General features: G+C 38.5%; 1 protein-coding gene across 1 annotated transcript in view; it reads left to right on the forward strand.

Annotated features, from left to right (window-relative positions):
* Positions 1 to 16,400, forward strand: part of ipo11 (importin 11) — a 128,511-nt gene that overhangs the window by 48,490 nt on the left and 63,621 nt on the right. Inside the window, exon 16 of the mRNA XM_026188417.2 lies at positions 10,426 to 10,552. Within this exon, the coding sequence (XP_026044202.1) occupies positions 10,426 to 10,552 (127 nt within the window). The remainder of the gene's footprint in view (positions 1 to 10,425; positions 10,553 to 16,400) is intronic.

Below are 16,400 nucleotides of genomic sequence, written 5' to 3' on the forward strand. Positions count from 1 at the left end.
GCAAGTGACAAATTGAAATTAAAACTGCAAAGTAGAACAGTAATTAGAAGCCAGTAAGAAATTCCCTTTCGGCTAAAACTCTGGAAACATGTCATATGCGGTGCTCCTCAGTTGCTGGGAAGTGGTGAAGCAATGAGTCTCGGAGTTCTTTTTGCACTACTGTGTGAATGCACAATCAAAGCAGTAGACACTGCAGTATGGCTACTCAAAGAAGCATGACACTCAATGTGTGTCATAAATTTTACAAAATGTGTCTTTGTATTTGTTTTTAAAATAAAATACTTTCAATGTTTCATGATGATGGTGAAAGAGTGGCACACAGTGGAACAGCCTGTTCATTGCTTACAATATAAAATTCATTATTGTCTTTTATCTTCTCAGTAAAAATGTGATCATAAAAAGACACTGGCCTTATCAATCAGTCAGTCAATATTCCGACTCGTGGTCCACCAAAACAAAGCAAGTCATATAAAACATATCCTTGAGCTGTACTCGGATTCAGCAAAGACAAGGTTAGTTACATCCAGGACAGCAGATAAACTTTTCAACTCTCATTGATTTCTCTGTTGTGGTGTGCAAATGAAGCTGTGTTGCTGTCACATGGTTCCCACAGTACTTTGATGGGGCTTCTGAAGTTGGGAATGTGTATTCATCATGGATGGTTTAAAAAGGGACACGCTTGATGATCTCCCTTGGTGTGTGGAGTTTTTCTCTGTAGCAGTCAGAGGTTTCTGTTTTCAAGTGCTCATGCATGACTGCCTACATCTGTTAAAGGACTTCATCTTCGTGATGCTTGTCTTTACACTGTCAGTATATTATCTTGTTTTTCAAGTTGCAATGTAGTATTTATTTCTCAGCTCTCAGTGGGGTGTACTACAAATAAGAATACACTTGTGTAATGTTACTGCAATTAACTTGCTGTTTGTAACCTGCCTTATCACAGCCCGCTAACCCCCCTCCAACACACGTATGCACACGTTCCTGCCTAGTTGATCTAAAGCCACCTGATGTTAAAGCTGTATATTCAGAACACTTTATTATGACTGCAATCCAAACACTTTAAACTTCCAAATATGTGTGATCCGCAGGTTTTTTGATATACAGTGGATCTGAACTACTCATTTTATATAGTGTATCTATATATGCACTCCGTGGCTATAAAGTTGAAAGTCGCTGTTCCATACAGTAAAGGCCCACATTTGAAAGAGTTGTCACCCTTGTGGCACTTACTGAACCACAGAGCCGTCGTGCTCTTGGTATCAAAGCTAACCAAGCAAACATTAGTGCTTTGCACAGCTCCCCAAGGTTTATAAGTGGAAGTTCTTTTTTTACTGATGCTGCTTTGAAGTTCACCCCAAAGGTGTGTAGGTGGATTTGATACTGCTGAATTGTGGGGTCCAGATCATGAAGTGTTCTATTGTAGACTTGTAATTACTTGTAGTGGCCTGTGCCACCTGACTTATCTCTGCTTTGTTCAACTTTCTGTGATTTGTGACATTTTTGAACGTATCACACCTTTAAAATGTTCTAATAGTCCTTTCTGTTAAAGAACTGTATTGCTACAATTTTTGATGTGATTATTACTATATTTAATACTTGATATTGTTACTAATTACATGTTTGTGCTTATGGAAATGATAATAATCACTTTATTTGCTAAACTAAGGGGTTTTTCCTCCTAGTGTACATTATTGTACATTATTGTACTTTATTGAGCCCCGTGGGGAAATTGCTCTCTGCATTTAACCCATTCACTCAGTGAAGCAGTGGGCAGCCATTGGGCGCCCGGGGAGCAGTGTGTAGGGACGGTACCTTGCTCAGGGGTACCTCAGGGTAGCTGTTAAGGGGAATCGAACCCCCGACCTTCCGATCATGGGGCAACCACTCTACCTACTGAGCTATCCCTACCCTCGAGTATACAAAAACAAGCAATTAAAGTCTAAGGTTCTTAGATCATCTTCTGTTCTGATTTCCATGCAGGTTTACACTATTGTGTAGTATACCATTTTTCTTCCCTGAATAGCAACACCTAGCCAGTTGAGCAAAGTTTTTCCATCACTGTCATATTTCTGTGTTTTTCATGCCACTTAGAACTAGGGCTGGCACAAACGATTATTCTGATAGTCGACTAGTCACCGATTATTTTTGCGATTAGTCGACTAATCAGATCATGCATCCATTGGACGTAAAACGTACAGCTTATTGCACCAGCATGCATCAGCTCTTATATAACTATCATTAGCTTACAGCTTTAAGTGTTTAAGGTATGTGCTAACTAAAAATGAAGACAAGATGATAGTTTATTAAATTTTAATGAAATTTGCAGACTGTTTCGGTGAAGTTTAATAAACTCCTTGCTATCTAAAATATAACAGGACACCGGAGTATATTCTCGAGCATCTCACACTTCTGATAATCAGTTGTCTGCTTGACGTTTATTCGGCTGTGTAAAAACGATAACTTTAATCTCAGAAAATCCTACAAAGCTTCAAATGACGCGTCGACTATTAAATTAATTGTCGACGTAATCGTGACTAGTCGACTAATCGTGGCAGCCCTACTTAGAACTCACTTTTTCATTTTAGTAGCTTCATACACTTTATTTGGTGTAAAGTAATTAGACGGGGAAAGGGACTCGTTAGGAAATAGAGGGTTTGGTTTCACCGAACTGTGTTGCAGTTCATCTTATGAATGCTTGGGCGAAACTTTAACCAGCCATAACATGTACTTGCTCAATTTTAATCAGCATGCTTGACCTAACCTAAACATCTAAAAACTTTAAAATGTATCCATTTATTTAAGCGGGGGCCTTACATCTTGTGATAATTTGAGTATGTAAAGAGATTAGGGCAGTATATACACACACACACACACACACACACACACACACACACACACACACACACACACACACACACCAGCCACTACTAGCAACAAATAAAGCACAGCATCAGAATAGCTAAAATAGCTCTCTAACTTGGCAGTGTCAGTAGGAAGAAAGAAGCAGAGGGGACAATACCTGTTTGGTATTTGCAGACGTCACATTCAAAGCAGGTTTTCTGGCTGACACACTTGCTCGATGCACATTTGTCACTGTTACCAGAACATTCCCAGATGCTGCACTGTCTGCCTTCCTTGGCCCTTTGGGTATTCACGGTTGGAGTGTTTAATATGGCGTACATATTGTGATCTCACATTTTCACACATAATAGAATCCCAGAGATCCACAGTAATATGTTCAGGTGACAGGTATAATTGTTATTAATGCAAGAAAAACCCGTTTCTTGCAAATAACATTATCATTGCAATAGCTGAATCAATGTCTTTGGCAAAGTCCTTTCACTCACAGGATTTTCTGTTTCCTGCTTGGATACAGTTTCTGTGCCACTTATCATCTTGAGTTGTTTCTTTAGGGTTGAATATATTCTTTAGATCAGAAATCTGCCAAACTTTTTTTTCCATTTTAAAACAAATCAGCATTTCAGGGCTGTGGGTCCCTAACCGTTTAGTAAAGTGTTGCCTAAGAATGCAAACTTAAAGTCTACAGTTCATGGTGTTTACAACTGAGATCTGAGTTACTTACAAGACTTAAAAACAACTTGAATATAATTTGCATTCAAATGATATTTGATTGTGAATTGTGATGGCTGTATTAAAGACAAATCACCCTCCATCTAATGCTTCTGAGCCGCTCATCCAGTACAAGCTATGTACAGTGGGGCAAAAAAGTATTTAGTCAGCCACCGATTGTGCAAGTTCCCCCACCTAAAATGATGACAGAGGTCAGTAATTTGCACCAGAGGTACACTTCAACTGTGAGAGACAGAATGTGAAAAAAAATCCATGAATCCACATGGTAGGATTTGTAAAGAATTTATTCGTAAATCAGGGTGGAAAATAAGTATTTGGTCAATAACACAAATACAACTCAATACTTTGTAACATAACCTTTGTTGGCAATAACAGAGGTCAAACGTTTACTATAGGTCTTTACCAGGTTTGCACACACAGTAGCTGGTATTTTGGCCCATTCCTCCATGCAGATCTTCTCGAGAGCAGTGATGTTTTGGGGCTGTCGCCGAGCAACACGGACTTTCAACTCCCGCCACAGATTTTCTATGGGGTTGAGGTCTGGAGACTGGCTAGGCCACTCCAGGACTTTCAAATGCTTCTTACGGAGCCACTCCTTTGTTGCCCGGGCGGTGTGTTTTGGATCATTGTCATGTTGGAAGACCCAGCCTCGTTTCATCTTCAAAGTTCTCACTGATGGAAGGAGGTTTTGGCTCAAAATCTCACGATACATGGCCCCATTCATTCTGTCCTTAACACGGATCAGTCGTCCTGTCCCCTTGGCAGAAAAACAGCCCCATAGCATGATGTTTCCACCCCCATGCTTCACAGTAGGTATGGTGTTCTTGGGATGCAACTCAGTATTCTTCTTCCTCCAAACACGACGAGTTGAGTTTATACCAAAAAGTTCTACTTTGGTTTCATCTGACCACATGACATTCTCCCAATCCTCTGCTGTATCATCCATGTGCTCTCTGGCAAACTTCAGACGGGCCTGGACATGCACTGGCTTCAGCAGCGGAACACGTCTGGCACTGCGGGATTTGATTCCCTGCCGTTGTAGTGTGTTACTGATGGTGACCTTTGTTACTTTGGTCCCAGCTCTCTGCAGGTCATTCACCAGGTCCCCCCGTGTGGTTCTGGGATCTTTGCTCACCGTTCTCATGATCATTTTGACCCCACGGGATGAGATCTTGCGTGGAGCCCCAGATCGTGGGAGATTATCAGTGGTCTTGTATGTCTTCCATTTTCTGATGATTGCTCCCACAGTTGATTTTTTCACACCAAGCTGCTTGCCTATTGTAGATTCACTCTTCCCAGTCTGGTGCAGGTCTACAATACTTTTCCTGGTGTCCTTCGAAAGCTCTTTGGTCTTGGCCATGGCGGAGTTTGGAGTCTGACTGTTTGAGGCTGTGGACAGGTGTCTTTTATACAGATGATGAGTTCAAACAGGTGCCATTCATACAGGTAACGAGTGGGGGACAGAAAAGCTTCTTACAGAAGACGTTAAAGGTCTGTGAGAGCCAGAGATTTTCCTTGTTTGAGGTGACCAAATACTTATTTTCCACCCTGATTTACGAATAAATTCTTTACAAATCCTACCATGTGAATTCATGGATTTTTCTTTCACATTCTGTCTCTCACAGTTGACGTGTACCTCTGGTGCAAATTACTGACCTCTGTCATCATTTTAAGTGGGGGAACTTGCACAATCGGTGGCTGACTAAATACTTTTTTGCCCCACTGTAGATGTTTATTTGCTAGCTTGCGTTTTTTTTTTTTTTTTTTTTAATGTATTTTTTCTTACAAGGCCCTTGCACCTCTTGCAGTTTGCAGGTTTCATGATAAGTTTATGCCCTGGATAAGTCTGCTTGTATCACTTGGTGTGAAGTAGTAACAGTGCATGTATTCGCACCCAAATCTGTCAGCAAAGCTGCTGTGTGTGGCTTACACCTATGGCTGAGCCTCAGGCAGCCAGTGAGTTGTTTGTCAGTATTTGGCATAATGACTACACAGATGCACATTGTGTACAGTCACCCTCATGAGAAACAGTACTTTAATTTTTAACTTGCTGTCACTATTTTCCTCCCTTTTCTGCCTAAGCCAAAACAGCTGTCTTACCTGTGACGGGACAGCGTGCCTGACAAGAACAGAGGAGATAGTGAGGCATCTTGAAGCTCATACATATTCAGAACTAACACATGACTTGTATTTGGACATAGCTGAGAGCTTTTTTTTTGTGTTATTTACTTGGACTAGCCTAAAAAACACCTTTTGTTGTAACCTAAACAGATATGGTTTGTGTTCAATTATTTTGCTTCCAGGCTTTGCCAGCATAGAAGGCTGTGAAACACTTTGGCACTTTGACATTCCCTTTGTTGCTTGATGTGTCTGTCTGGAGTAAAAAGCATCTGTTGGTTAGCCAAGAGACTTTTCAAAGTTGTTACCTTTTAAGTCTTGGTGTTCTCTTATTGCTAGTTTTAGACACATTGGGTTGATTTTTGTTAGGTTTGTATCACAAGCACGTTGTGATACAAACACGTTGACATGGGGTCAAGTCTTGGGGAAAACAAGCACTCACAAAACTGGGCTTATTATGAAGTCCAGATCAAAAGTTTAAGACCACTTGAAAAATGGCAAAAAAAATAAATAAATTAAAAAAAAATCACATTTTGCATGGTTGGATCTTAACAAGGTTGCAAGTAGAGCTTCAACATGTGACAAGAAGAAATGGGAGGGAGACAAAACATTTGTTTGAGCATGCAATTAATTGAAAACCAGGCTTAAACTGAAACAGGCTGATCAAAAGTTTATGACCACATGCTTTTAAAAGGGCAAATCTGTGCGAAAAAGTGGATTTATTGTTACCTTCTGTCAGGTAGTCACAGTGTCATGACATTCTGATGGCAAAGGCAAAAACCCCCAAAACTTTTCCATTTTGAACATGGTTGGGTTGTTGAACTGCATAAGCAGGATCTCTCACAGCGCACCATTGCTGCTGAGGTGGGACGCAGCAAGGCAGTCATTTGGAATTTCTTAAATGATCCTGAGGGTTATGAAAAGTCAAATGGAAGACCCAAAAATTTTAACCAGCACTGAGCCGGAGGATCCAGTTGGCTGTCTGTCAAGACACTGAGACGATCCAACTCCAATTCCTGGAAGTTTGATTTCTGTTTTTTTTTTTTTTTTTTTTTTTAAAGCATTCACTCACTTCCATTTCTCCTAGTTACATGTTGAAGTTCTGCTTGGGAAGTTGTTAAGATCCAACCATGCGAAATGTGATTTTTATGTTTTGTGTGTGTGTGTGTGCCATTTTTCAAGTAGTCTTGAACTGATTGGGCCTGTATTGGGGTTCCATTTTTATCCCTCAACTGTGAAGTCTTGTGCTATCACAGGCAGTTTGGACACCCAACTTTGTGAATACAGTAACTCATGAGGTGGCATACATCTAAAAATCTTAGGACTAGTTGAGATTAAGTGTTCTGTAAATCCTGTGAAAAGGATCACTCGAGAAAGATGACACCTAGGATTTTCAAAATGTTTCCATAGGTGCATCCACTAAAAACCTTGGATGCATTCGATTATCGTAACCTTGGCCTTTAGGTGACCAGAAGTCAAGTTTTGTGAAAGTCTTGTGAATGCAGTAGCTGAAATGAGGTGATGTAGGATTTTCACATTTGTACTAAAGGTGCATTTACTTGAAGATGAGGGGTAGCTCTGGCAGCAGCTATTTTTTAATTTTTTTTAATACTACTTGTCATATCATTGCATTTTCTTTAGTTTCTTTTGCATTAGCTCTGATTGTGACTAACAAGCTCTTCCATTTGGTATTGACTAAGTGAATTAAATTTGAGTCCTAAAATCTAAAAATGGTGCTTAAATCTTTACGGCAGTGATGTGGAACTGTTCACTCGAACCTTAGATCCAGGCTGAATCGCTTTTTGCAGGAATGGTAAAGGGAATTATTTTGTGCCACTGTGTAAAAGGTTCTTCATACTCTGACTTGGAAGTCTCACACTACATTGCTTAGGAATTTTAAGTATTGGGAAAATAAAGTTTTACATACACACAGCAATGTATGAAATAAATTACATTTATGTAGCCTGAACTGTGCAAGATTTCTTTCTCGGCAATAATGTAAAATTCCTTTGGGCTCATTTCTGTCCACGGATTTCCCATGGGCTTGCCAGAAATGATGAACAGGGTTCCTGACAGCTGTGTGAAGTTGTGGAGGAGGAAACAGCTTTAGCATGGATGAGTCATGTCTGACCTTTGACAAATACCTCTGTCAACCTGTCTGTCCATCTGCTTCTCTAATCTTTTCTTCCACTTTGCTACTGCACTAATAATAGACTGTACCACCTGTAATCTCCCTTGCTGAAGCAGATATTCAGTATTTTTTTCCAGTCATGCACAGATGCAACATAGCCCTGGAAATGTGTAGTCTGTTAGTCACGTCAGTACAAAGTCAGAAATAATGCTGAGAAGGTTAAAGATTTATTTGTTGGATACTCAAAGACATTTTGCAACTGGTTTTCTACAACATGATCTAGAAAAAATATTGCTTATATACAGAAATGTTGTTTATTTCTTTGCAGATACTTGCCAAAAATCAAACATTGATAAATCATCACCAAATCAGGAAATGTGTTCCTTACATGGACTTTCCTTCTTTGTCTGTTAATCATAACTCTTCAAATTCAGCCCTGAACTCTGCTGAAATTCCTGTGCCACAGAATTAAAGATTAAAAAATGCATACATATTAGCATTTGCAGATTTTAAAAAATTGTCTTTACCAATCTTGGCTCACGATGCCGTCTCATTTTTGTGTGGCAATGCTGCTGTGGTCGCAGTTTTTGTCTCTAAACTTTCCTGACATCTGTGGTCTGAGTATCATGCATCTCCTTTCACATTGCCAATTTTTCTGGCTGGTTCCTCGTTTTGGATGCAGACAGACTCTTTAATTAAAGCCAATGTCATTGCCTGTTGATTCTTGGATGTGCCTGTTGATGCCTCATATGTGTGCTTATTCGTTAATTAAATGCTTGCCCTTAGACTTATTCCAGAGTTGAAAGCAATATGGAAATTTTATTGGGGCCAAGATTTGAAGGGACCGTTATTAAGGTTTTGGTGGAAAGTAAGTAGGGTTCAAACATGAAAAGGAAAAGCGATGCAAGTCTAAAGGATAAAGGTACTATATTCTCAGAGTTTTAAGAACATCAAACATTAGCAATAGCCACAGATTTTAACTTGTGTGAGTGATAGTAACAGATGATCTTGGGATAATTTACATGCAGTGTCACTCTCTCTTTGGATCAGAGATGCTAGCATTTTGATTTATTGAGAGCTGGTTGAATGTTCCCAGTTGCCTGTTTACTGCCAGTGGCATTGGCATACCTGCTTTCTCATTTTGGAACCATCACGTGTTATTGCCTCAAAAAAACCTGTGGAAATCCAGTTTGTCTGGTTAACTCTATTTTACTTTAAAGGTCATTGATGGATTGTTCATTCTTCTTTGATGCTCCAGTTCTTTGTGATCCTGTGCAGCAGGCCTTTAATTTAATGTTATTTGCTATACATTTATTTATTTATTTTTAAGATCAAGACTTGTAGCTTGTTTTGTGCATACACACTAGAGCTGACGATTTGCTTCATAGTCCAGTCGTCCTGTTGCCCCTCATGGTATCTCCAGTGAGTGATGGCATCGCTGCTGGGTGCCAGAGCATCATACCACTGTGGTATCCATGTGTATCCACTCGATATAATATGTACCCTGTTGTGGTTTTACTATATCGTCCCCCTCTGTGTTGCAGGTATTGGTTATATGTGGAAGTGGGACACTGTAGCTTGGCTTTTTTAAAAATTATTATGAATCTCAGAACAATGATAATATTATCGATTTATTGCATCAGTGGGTAAACTGGAAAAAAATAGCCTTGACTGGTGAGCTATCACTATTAACCTTTTGACCGCCATCGATCCCTGACATCATCCTCCATCAGCACGACTGTAATGCACACATGCAAGGTTGGTTTTCCATCTCCACCTCCTGAGTCATACTGTTGTTTAGCATCTTCTGGCTGGTGGCCCAGGCTATGATCTCTGCCTCCCTGTGGATGTTTGACAGGAAGCCAACAAGAGTGTCACTCCCTATCCTCATCTGTCTCTTCCCTTGTCCTTCAGTCCCTATCATTACTGTCAAGGTGGTCCTTAGACATACAAAAGGAGCTTGCCAAATATAATTGTCTGAAAAATAACTTCCAAACGTATAGCGTCCTGCAATTTAGACATGCAGCTTGCTTTTGTCACATAACTACTCCACACAAGTATTTTTTTAAAATTAAGTATTCTAGTTTTCTAACTAGGCCAATTCTCTTACTTGGTCATTAGTCACAAGATTCATTGTCCCTCAGGCTTTCAGTCTCTTGCTCATATGAATTCAGCTAAACAAATGCACATACAGTAGAATGTGTCTGAACAAATACATTCTTTACACTCCAAGTTCAGACTTATCTGTAGGGTGTAATAAAGTGACAGTGATATTTACCTGAGAGCACAAATTGTGCCATAGCCTCCAGCATACAGGAGGCAACAATTAAAAAAAAAAAAAAAAAACACAACACAAGAAACAATTCTGAATAAGCCTTAAACAATGACAGTGCAGATTTCATTATTTGAATAGGCCCAGCAGTTTTTAATGGTCTGCTAACTACTGCTGTGTATTCACATTATGGTTCTAAGATTATAGCGCCAGCTGGTTAATTTCTCCATATTACGATATAATTGAAGAGCACAGAGTAGTCATCTGTTCAGGTTTTCAGCTAAAAGTTACTTTGTCTTCTTCTGTCCTGCAGGTACAAGTTGATTCGTCGACGAGTCATCTGGCTAATAGGGCAGTGGATTTCTGTCAAGTTCAAATCTGACCTTCGACCTTTACTCTATGAGGTCATCTTAAGTCTCATGCAGGATCCCGACTTGGTGGTAAGGCAGCTACATACAGTTTTTTTTTTTCCCCACTCAAAAGTGCTTGGTGATTAAAGTGCCAGGTTCTCTTACAAAAAACCCTCCTGTTCAGTTCATAATGACTGAAATGGGCTGTTAGTGAAAGTGCACAGCTGGCTACACAAACACAGTTTTCTGCTTAATAGCGTGAAACCACAGCCACTGTGCTGCCATCTTTCTACATAAAAAAGCCAAATGTAATCAGAGTTTGTGACAAGCTTTTTCCATCTTTTTTTCTCAACTTACTGTTTACTGTAGATTTTATATTTTGAATTTTTCCTTTACTATCCACTAACATTTTTATTTAGCTGTGGCCTTGACAAAACCATAACCCCAATTTGGACTGAGTTTCACCGTAAGGTAAAATTAGATTAATCATCTGATATGCTTTCTGTCTCATGCACTTGATTGTTTTCTTTTAACATAATTTATATCTAGTAATATGATAACATTTTAATTAAAGTTAAGATTTTAATACTTAATCTCCAAACAGCCAGAAATGTGATCAGGGATTGGTTCACTCAAGAGGTAGCAGTTAAATATCATTTTCTGTGTCCATTAACTGACACTCAATTATCATCTGTCATGTTGTGGGGGTATGATGTTGAATACAAAATACATTTCATGTATATTGAGTAAAATTCATTGCAGGTTGCTGACTTTTCTTTGCCAGTAGGTGGCTAAATAGGATAGTTACTCACTATTAACAGAGATAGATTTGTGTCTGTATGTAGACTGGAAAATGTACTGCGCATTTGAATTTCAACAACCTTCTATTAAGTTGTGAAACACTACTTAATGCTCTTAGAGAAGTTTGTTCAGGGTTCAAATACAATTCAAATAGCAGACACTGAACAAATCTAGAACATGTCATTCAAACGGGCTCACTTTTTGTGGAACTGAGTGTTTCTATCCGTTCCTGTACATGCAACAGGAGTTGTCAGTCATTTTTATAGGTTAGAATTTAGAATAAAAACGTGTGTACTTTAGGGCTGCCACGATTAGTCGATTAGTCACGATTACGTCGACTATCAAAATCATCGACGACTAATTTAATAGTCGACACGTCGTTTGAAGCTTTGTAAGACGTAGGAATAAGTAGTAGGATTTAAGAGTGTAATAACGGACTGAAACAGAGAAGAAGAAGAAGCAGTGTCCGGTATCGTAGCTGTGTCCAAATTCAGGAACCGCATCCTCCTGTGCAATTGTAGGCCGATTACGTTACAGCGACATGACAAAGACTGTCCAAATTTGAAGACTCCGACAAATGCGGCCTTCGTTTCCCCAGATTTGAAGGATGGGTCGGGTGTATACTTTGTGGCCCAACCTATCCCAGAATTCATAGCGCTGCCCTGCTCAGTTTCCAATGGCGGCAGCTAGTTAGTTTTAATATTACTCTTATTATTCTTTCTGGGTCACAAAATAAACGTTTAACATATTTTCAGGCGAGAATGTAGCTGTGTAAACCTCAAATATCTGCTCAGTTTATCAAGACACATTTTCCAAAGCGTCCCGACGAGCTTGATAGCTAGCCGGGGGCAAAGCTCACTAGAGCTGGTGAGAACACCGGACTCCCGGCAAATCGTTTTCAAACCCACCACCGTCTTTCGCTACTCAGGTTAAACATGATATATAAGTCACTTAGATAACCTAAAAATCTATGCCGTGCAAAAGCCTGCAGTCTTCTTGACTAATAAAGGCACATCTGATATGCCAATTGATGAGCACTGCTGTAATCCCTCAGATGTCTTGGGGAGTACAAATATCAAAACAGTTGTAACAGTTTCAACTCCCCACCACTCACACTCGCACAATCTGCTGGCCTCAGATTTGTCTTTGTTCTACCGAAACAAAATTTAAGTTGTAGTGAAGTGAGCCTCAAAATGATGTCATGATAGATCAAGGAAATTTGCTATAGTGATATTCTTGGCAAAACAGGAGGGGGAAAAAAATAGCTTGATAATGTTTTCAGTGATTGTAGCTTGAAGGTAGCATGTCATAGTTCAAACAGACATGTCTTGTTCTGCCTCTTAGGTAGTCTAAATGTGTAGCGCCACTATATCAAATTTAGCCTAATTGAAATCACTAATGATTTTTGCTTTTTAAAGGTCCAGCCTGAACTTTGATCATAATTTGTGTGGTGTTACCTTATATACGTTTGGCTGCTTTGATCCAGATGTTGTGCACAGATGGTTTTTATTGCACTTAAAAGAATGCGCACTTAATGTGATAATTTAGTTACATGCCAGTATTATCTATTTTACTCTTATTTACACCCTGTGTAGGTAAATGGGTTTTGTAAATCGTTTGTGATATAAAGTAGAGATTAATTTCAGTGCTGTTACCATTTCAGCGGCATTTCCTCGTACAAACTTGCATTTACATAACTGACCAGCTCACTAATCATGTTGTAGTTCCTGATCAGTATCTTTCGGGGCCAATTAGAAAGTCTTTACCTGAATGAATTGTTAATCAAACCTCGAGACTTATAAACAATCTAAGTTGTTAATATCCTTGTTGCTGCTCTGTTTTCCTTATTAACCTGGAAAGTTATTCACTTATTTAATTATGACATCTTGTGTCCAAAAATTAGACTGAAGCGCCTTGTCATAGTTGCATTGTATTTAAAAGATAGATGTAGGAGCTCATGCTGCAGTGCAGCAAACTCTTCATTGTTATGGAAAAAGGAAGCCCATTTGGTTGCATAAAGAAGTCTAATTGTGCAGAAGTCTATGGGAAAAACAACATGATCTGTGACCTGTAATACTTTCCCGATGAGTTAATGGCCTCAGTCATTGTACTGAATGCAATATGATGAGCTTTTTTGTAATTTATGGTGCCATTTACTGTTAGAAAGGGTGATAAGGCAGTGGCCCTCGGTGTCTTGATCAGATTAACATTTTGATTATCACAAGCATGCTCTCTTAAATAGTTTCCGCAGACTTCTGTGGTAGTGTTGCACACTCCGGGAGCTTTATATGTGAGACAGCCATCCATGCACACGCTTTATTAGCATCCATCAGTGGCATTCATGAGCTAAATCACAGATGCATATTACTTGGATTGTGACAGTTTTTTTTTTTTTTTTATCTCCTCATTTTCTTCAAGGTGTTCTAGTTTTTGCAGCATTCTTGTTTGTTTACTCACAGAGTCTTAGTAAAGGTTAAAAATAGTCTTGTGGTGAGTTTAAGCTTTTAACTCCTTAAGCTTTTACACATACATACACATTGTAACAGTTGCTATTGTAATGCAGTGTATCACCACATGGCGGCGCCTCCTGTCTCACGACTGGTGTCACCCCCTTTTTTTGTTCTTCTTCGCACTCCTCCTGTAATGGATGCTCCCGTGTGTACGCGGACTAGTGTGCTCTTTAGTAATGTGTGGTAGAGGTAGCACTTTTATTTTTGATATTGTAAATAAATGAGTACTTTTTGGAAAGTCAGAAGCTGTTGCTCATTCGCTATCCACCTGCACATCTCCGCGGCTGGCTTCATCTCCACCGCACGTTACAACATACATGTATTTATGTGAACACTAATCATTAATTTGTATTATAATGATGTATTATAAAGCAACTTAACTCATCGGTAACTACAAATTGTGGAAATGGCTGTTGCTTATCTGCCAGCATTTTTTTTTAAATTAACACTTAGAATTTTTCAGTGAGCACTGGCTGAAATATTTTCCAGAAGAGGATATGCATTTGTGTTACTTAATATGCATGTAGGTTTTTTTAGATGATGCTCATTATCATTTTACTCCAGATGATTGTTTTGGATTTGGTGTTGCTTTTTCACGTTACTTTTATCTTAGTCAGATTCACTGAGTTGGTTAAATGTAAGTTTTCCCTGGTTAGACCTTCAGTTACTTTTATAGTTGGCATAAATCTGATGAATTTTATTTTTATTTTTTTATTTTTGGCTTCTTAACCCCTCAGATATTTTGAACATCAGTAACATTTTAAAGTGAATGTTTCATGTAACAGTGTCGGACAATACGTATGTTTTTGTATAAGACCCATCTGAGTATTTTATCTCCATCTTTTAACCCATGGTTTTCTCTATGCTTTGTTGAATTAGAATGTAGTTTCACTCATAAGTATTCCAATTGCCAACAAGGCCAGTGCTGATGGCACTTGCAGAGCCCACTTCATCAACATACTCCTTTTGTTGCTGGTTAATGTATGCGGAATTATTAAAACCATATTCAGTATTTTATGAACATGCAGACAGAAGGGCTGTGTTTTTTCTTCGTGTCTAAACCAGACTGTCTGAATTTCAGATTTATCTTTCATTAATGTACTTTTTCCATTTGTTTTGTTCGTCACCTGTATTTTCAGTATAGAACAGATGCTTCAAATTTTTGTCTATGGATTTATAATATTGTTAGCCCATATTATTATTGTTATACAAATGATTGTATTCATTTAAAATGGCCAAATGTATCATATCTGTTTAGTGGACAAATATCATACAGCTTATATTTTGACTAAGCTGCTGCCTAGTGTCAAGTGTGTGTGTTGTAAGTTAATTACCAAAGAGATGCAGACCTTAGATTATGCTTACTTACAGTTATTGCTGTCATGTCATTTTTTAAAAATAAAACATAATATGAGAATCAGTTTATTTTCTGTGCTTCAGAAATATGAGCTGTTCATAGTGTTAGAAAAGTATAAACACCACAAGCTGGAGAAGTTGTTATGCTGCTTATTTGAGTAAGTCAATTAATAATTGAGGAAAATGTGCCAGTGTGAGTGTGATCATACCACTGGTTTGGTGCCAGTAATTCCAAAACCTTGACTTGGCATGATGTGATGAGGCAGAATAAATGGAGACCAAAATTTTCAGTAAAAATGGCTCAGGATTTTATAGATATTTGTGATTTCTGAATTAAAAATTAAATGCAAACGCCTTTTCTTTTTACTATTGTCCTTTAAAAAAAACAGAACAATTTTACATTTTATTTGGATTTGGCAGTATTTTATACATGTAGAAATATGCATGAAAATAAGGAGGATAAATTATGATATGACTGACGTGGTGGAAGCAAAGTGTGTGTGTGTGTGTGTGTGTGTGTGTGTGTGTGTGTGTGTGTGTGTGTGTGTGTGTGTGTGTGTGTGTGTCATAAGAATGGAGAACACAAATCTTGTTCGTTAAAATTTTGATTTCTGCAGTTTTCTGGCTTTACCCTAACAGAGTAACTCTAAAAATCAAAGAAGATTATTTAACTCTGCACTCGTGTTGTTTGAAAATGATTGTGTTATGTGCATAAATGATGATGGTAATGCTTGTGAAACTGTCAATATTTTTTAGTCAAGATAAGAAGTATTGAGAGAAAATCTGAGGGTCAAGATCAGATCAATGGGGTGCTCCATATTCATAAAGAACTTTTTTGTGTGTGTGTGTGTGTGTGTGTTGTACAACACAAACAGAAAGACAGAGGCCAATTGAGTTTTCCAGTCAGTGTATGAATATGAAATGATCTGTGATCCAGATTTGAAACCCCATTTGTATTATCGTGGAAGGGAAAATGCAATTTAAGCACCTTTTTGGGGAAATTTGCTATGCAGACCTTGCAAAAATGTTTGCAGGCTAAAAACGATAACATTCCAACCGTAACAAAATAGTCAAAATCACACATATTGATTTGTTGTATTAAAAGAATTTCTCAGATCTGGGTTAGCAAATCTGGCCAAAGGACCAATAAGTTCATGCCATGCTGATGTGTCCACAGTCCATCTGTCCATAATTCACAAGATTTTCTTTTCCTCCTACAGTAACAGATTTAAGCAAATTCTCACTGATCACCTAAGGGTTCTTCACCCAAA

The sequence above is a fragment of the Astatotilapia calliptera genome, chromosome 12 (assembly GCF_964374335.1).
Source record: "Astatotilapia calliptera chromosome 12, fAstCal68.1, whole genome shotgun sequence".
Classification (NCBI taxonomy): domain Eukaryota; kingdom Metazoa; phylum Chordata; class Actinopteri; order Cichliformes; family Cichlidae; genus Astatotilapia; species Astatotilapia calliptera.